We start from the raw sequence: 5,339 nt of genomic DNA, 5'->3' as shown, positions 1-5,339 counted from the left end.
TCTTTTTTTTTTTTTTTTTTTGGTATCAGGGATTGAACTCGGATCCTTGTGATTGCAAGGCAGTTGGCTGGACCACTGAGCTAAATTCCTGGCCCTGGTTTGTGATTCTTAGTTGAAAGTTGAATGAGACATTACTCTCTACATTCTATATTTCCCTAATATATTGCAATTCTAAAGTTAATGATATTACATTTGTGTTGTATTTTCTTGAATTGATGTCAAATATTTTCCCGATTAACTTCCTAGAAATTTTAGTTTTTTGCATTTGCATTTTAGGAGCATTTAAAATATTATTTTTGATAACTCTGAGCTTTCAACATCACTCTATTGCTTACGCCTTGCTTTACACGTTCCTTTCCTGCATTGTGGTGGTAGGAATGGAACCCAGGGCCTCCCTCGTGCTAGGTAAACACTCTACCACACAGTGACCCTCTTAATCCTTTCCATTTAGCGATTTTTCTGCTGATTACTTTTAAAACTAATAATTTCTGCGTATTGTATAAGAACTCTATCCTATGTCAGACTGTAGATTACTCCCTTTGGCTACTGTGATTCCAAGAGTCAATTTCTTTTGTAGTTTTCCTTTGAAAGCAATTAGAGATAAGAAATGAACCATAATTGTCAGACTGAGTACTTCTAATGGATATAAAGGTGTGAATAAGATTTCATAATCTTTAATAACTTCATTCCATTCATTATTATTATCCAGTTAATTAGTGATAAAAGTACTGGAAAAATACTTCAGAAATATCAGTTTGATCGAGTCAATTCATATAAATTCTGCATTCCTGTGCATCACAAGTCTTTTATTCATGTTTGAATGTCATTTGGTAGGACACTTTTCATGGAATATAAACTTATTTTTTATATTAATTCTTTCACCATTGTAATTATTTAACCTATTCACTGTTTCTTTACATGAAATACACCAATGACTAGTGATATGATATAGTTTTTATGATATCCTGTTTTGTCTGAATTTTACCCTTACAATTTTAATTTTATGCAACATTGGTCAGAATTTATTCTTTTGGTTCTCAGTTTTCCACCTACATTTGAGTAATAAACAGTTATAGCTATCATAGAAGAAATTTTAAAGATTTAGTTAATTCATACATAGGGATTATAACAGTGTTTGTCAAATAGTAAGTGCTTAATCAAATTTAGCTGTTATTATCCTAAAGATAAAATAAATACTTTTTTGTCAGGAATCTGTCATTATGATTTCCATGTCAGTTTTACTTTATGCAATGATATTTGCTTTATGATTCATAGGGAAGCAATAATTACCACACTTTTCTGAGATACCTCTTGTAGTTCGAGTGCCATATATTACACTTAAAAATTTAAGATTATTGTTCAAAATTAAAAATGGAGCCAAGACTTTGGTATTAGAAAAGCTTTTGGATTCAAAGGACATTTGGGCTTTGGAGCCCACAGTGATTGCCTGAATATAGTTCTAATCTTCTGAAGTCTACATTTCTCAGGAAATATTAACCACATTAAGACTGAATGGGGGGGCTGGGGATTTAACTCAGTGATGCTGCCACCTGCCTCAAAAGTGCAAGGTTCTTTTATTTTTGGTACCGGGGATCGAACTCGGGTCCTTGTGCTTGCAAGGCATGCCACCAAACCGCTGAGCTAAATCCCCAGCCCCAAAAGTGCAAGGTTCTACGTTTGATCCCTGGTGCGCGCGCACACACACACACACACACACACACACACACACACACACACAAATTGAATGGGATGTTTTCCCACATTTAAAAAAGTTGCTCCAGGTCTATTAGAGAACTGAGTTGGGGTGCATGTTCACATTCACTTTTCATTCTTGAAATGGCAGAAATTATCAATAGCATTTTCTGTTTTTTTTAAAGATTTCATAGAATGAATAAATATATACTATTGTACAAAAATTTAAATAAGAAACAATCCCTCAAACCTTTCCTACATACTTAATAGTGACAAAATCAGCTCTGATCATACCTGTAAATAAAGAATATTTTTATAGATAATAGTATCTATCACTTTTTAAACACCTGGCTTCCTTAGGAAGTAGATAGGAACCATAGCAATCTTTATTTGTAAAAATACTTTTAAAAAGTTTGCCATGCATGGTAGAACATGCCTAAAATCCCAACAGTTTGGAAACACAGGCAGGAGGATCATATGTTTGAATCCAGTCTGAGCAGTTTAGTAATTTAGTGAGACCCTCCCTTTCTAAAAAAAAAAAAAGTTTTAGGTTAGTGAGGTCCCTATAATACGGTGCCTGCCAAGAGCTATTGAATCAAACTGTGATCACTGGCTTCAAAAATCTCATGGAAAAATTCTGATGTGTCATACATAAACATGCCATAATATAAGGCAGAATAGTTTAAGAGATACCAAAAAGGTATATTATTGGGTGATTGCAATGAAATGGAAATCTGTATTTCCCCAGTTGGAAGAAACTTTTCAAAATAATTAATTTAGTGTTTTTTTTCTTATTTAGTGGTTTTTAAATGGAGACATATCCTTGGGAAACTATTGAGATTCTATTCTTGGGAAGAGATTACTTTTAAGAAGTAAATGTACAATAATTCTATGTATTTGGAAACATGGAATGATCTTCTTTATTATGGTTTTCATAGGAGTATGAGATAAGGCAAGAAATGTAAAATGAAAAAATCTCTTGAGTAACTTCAAGTGCTAGACTTTCGAAATTTGATTCTACTTAGAAGGCATTTAAAAAGTAGCAGAAAGCATGAGGCAATAATTATATAGCATTTCAGGAAGATGATGATACAAATTAAGGGATGGATAAATGAGATTGGGATGAAAACGGTGTCATTATGAGAAACTTCTGCACTAGTCAAGGAGAGCATCATTCATAAAAACTCATTTAGGCAGATAACAAACTTGGAAAGCATTAGAACACAAGAATAATTGCTTTAACTTGAGTTTCCAACATTGAGATAAAACATTTTAAAAAGTAACTGCTACGTAGATCCAAAAAGAATAAAATATCTCAGTATCTAATTAATGATTTGCTATACTATGATGGATGAGCACCAGATTTAGCTAATAAAACAAGTTTATACAATGAAAGAAATAACCTAATTCATAGTACAGATTATAAAAACATGCATGCATTATTATGCAATGTTTTGAAATGAAGGAAAGAGGAAACAAACATGGGAATCATGAACAGAAAACAATAGAAAGTATAAATTCTGTTAAGTGGATAGGTTCAGAATTCCTGTTCCTCAGAAGTTACTTTGGTACAAATTATTTCCTTCAAAGAGACCCCAAACCTCCCATATTTTTTTCATTAAGAAAAGAATAACTGTATGCATTTCTTGCCTCCTTGAAAAAGAAAGCCAAAGTTTTGTAATTTTCCATTGATAAATTCTTAAGACGGTGGATACCTAGATTGCCCAAAAGTTTTAACAGGCGATACTGAATCAAGAATATGGAGTTTCCTGAAGTATGGAACAAACTTCCTTTAAGTTAGGGGTGTTGAAATGATTGATGTTATGTCTCTAAAGTTTATCTTTATTTAAAATCTGTGTTGGAAGATTTTTTACTAAGGCTTGAAAAGGCCACAATATTCAAAGCTATTAATCGCATAAGAATGCCTCCAAGATAAACAAAAATGTTATTTTACATTTTAAAACAACAAAGAAAATATATTTTGAGATAAATTTCATCATATTACTATAATTTTTAAATTTCTACTTACTGCCTGGGCCACATGATGTCGCTCTTTTCCACAAAATGATCTCACATTCACAAAGCAGTAATTGGTTTTCCCACCGGAAAGACAGTCCATACTTGCACTCTTCCGAGGCTGAACAATGGCTAGCATATCAGGATTAAAATGAGGGGATAGGAAGATTTCTCCAAATTTTCGGACAAGTTTTGCAGATGAGAATAAAAGGGAAGTAGGTTGAAATGGTGTACCTGAGTAGATGCTACCCGGAGAGCCGACAGCTACTCCTGTTCATGGTAATTCTAGCAGCCTGGGAGTCCGGAAGCGGCCAGCTCCATTACTCGGTCCCCGAGGAGGCCAAACACGGCACCTTCGTGGGCCGCATCGCGCAGGACCTGGGGCTGGAGCTGGCGGAGCTGGTGCCGCGCCTGTTCCGGGTGGCGTCCAAGGAGCGCGGGGACCTTCTGGAGGTAAATCTGCAGAATGGCATTTTGTTTGTGAATTCTCGGGTCGACCGGGAGGAGCTGTGCGGGCGGAGCGCGGAGTGCAGCATCCACCTGGAGGTGATCGTGGACAGACCGCTGCAGGTTTTCCACGTGGAGGTGGAGGTGAAGGACATTAACGACAACCCGCCTGTGTTCCCCGCCACACAAAAGAATTTGTTTATTGCGGAATCCAGGCCGCTTGACTCTCGCTTTCCACTAGAGGGCGCATCGGATGCAGACGTCGGAGCCAATGCCCTGCTCACTTACAGACTGAGCCCCAATGAGTATTTCTCACTGGACATACCACCCCGCCACGAACAGGTAAAGCCTCTTGGGCTTGTCTTACGGAAACCTTTAGACAGGGAGGAAGCTCCCGAGCTATATTTGTTGCTCACCGCCACCGATGGAGGCAAACCCGAGCTGACCGGCTCCGTTCAGGTAATCATCACGGTGCTGGATGCCAACGACAATGCCCCAGTTTTCCACCGGACGCTTTATACGGTGAAATTGCCGGAGGATGTTTCTATTGGGACGCTGGTAATAAACGCCAACGCCTCCGATGCGGACGAGGGCGTGAACGGAGAGATTATTTACGCATTCTCCAGTGATGTTTCTCCAGACATAAAATCCAAGTTCCACATAGACGCCGTGAGTGGGGAAATTACGGTGATAGGACTGATTGATTTTGAAGAAAGTAAAACCTACAAAATTCAAGTAGAGGCAGTTGATAAAGGCTCTTTGCCCCAGGCTGGTCACTGTACCGTTCTTGTGGAAGTTGTGGATGTTAACGACAACGCTCCACAGTTGACTGTCACTTCCCTGTCTCTCCCTGTCTCTGAAGACACGCAGTTGGACACAGTCATTACTTTGATCAGCGTTTTCGACCGCGACTCTGGTGTCAACGGACAGGTGACCTGCTCCCTCATGCCTGATGTGCCCTTCAAGCTGATATCCACCTTCAAGAACTATTATTCCCTGGTGCTGGACAGCGCCTTGGACCGGGAGAGCTCTTCTGGCTACGAGGTGGTGGTGACCTCCAGGGACGGGGGCTCGCCCTCGCTGTGGACCACGGCCACCGTGTCCGTGGAGGTGGCCGACGTGAACGACAACGCGCCGGTGTTCGCGCAGGCCGAGTACACGGTGTTCGTGAAGGAGAACAACCC

At 38.8% G+C, this 5,339-nt stretch overlaps 2 protein-coding genes across 2 annotated transcripts in view; both read left to right on the top strand.

The window, feature by feature from the left end:
• The window catches only part of LOC104855121 (protocadherin alpha-6-like), a gene marked incomplete at its 3' end in the record, with an annotated part of 14,099 nt that extends 14,046 nt beyond the window's left edge, over positions 1 to 53 (top strand). Inside the window, exon 4 of the mRNA XM_033765586.1 lies at positions 30 to 53. Coding sequence (XP_033621477.1) covers positions 30 to 53 — 24 coding nt within the window. The remainder of the gene's footprint in view (positions 1 to 29) is intronic.
• A 3,766-nt stretch (positions 54 to 3,819) lies between these two features.
• Positions 3,820 to 5,339, top strand: part of LOC109117720 (protocadherin alpha-7-like) — a 14,389-nt gene continuing 12,869 nt past the window's right edge. The window contains exon 1 of the mRNA XM_033765584.1: positions 3,820 to 5,328. Coding sequence (XP_033621475.1) covers positions 3,934 to 5,328 — 1,395 coding nt within the window. The 5' untranslated portion in view covers positions 3,820 to 3,933. The remainder of the gene's footprint in view (positions 5,329 to 5,339) is intronic.

Source organism: Fukomys damarensis, unplaced genomic scaffold (genome assembly GCF_012274545.1).
Source record: "Fukomys damarensis isolate Sample0158 unplaced genomic scaffold, DMR_v1.0_HiC HiC_scaffold_3, whole genome shotgun sequence".
Classification (NCBI taxonomy): domain Eukaryota; kingdom Metazoa; phylum Chordata; class Mammalia; order Rodentia; family Bathyergidae; genus Fukomys; species Fukomys damarensis.
The sequence above is the reverse complement of the archived record's forward strand: the minus strand, read 5'-3'. Positions and strand labels throughout refer to the sequence as shown.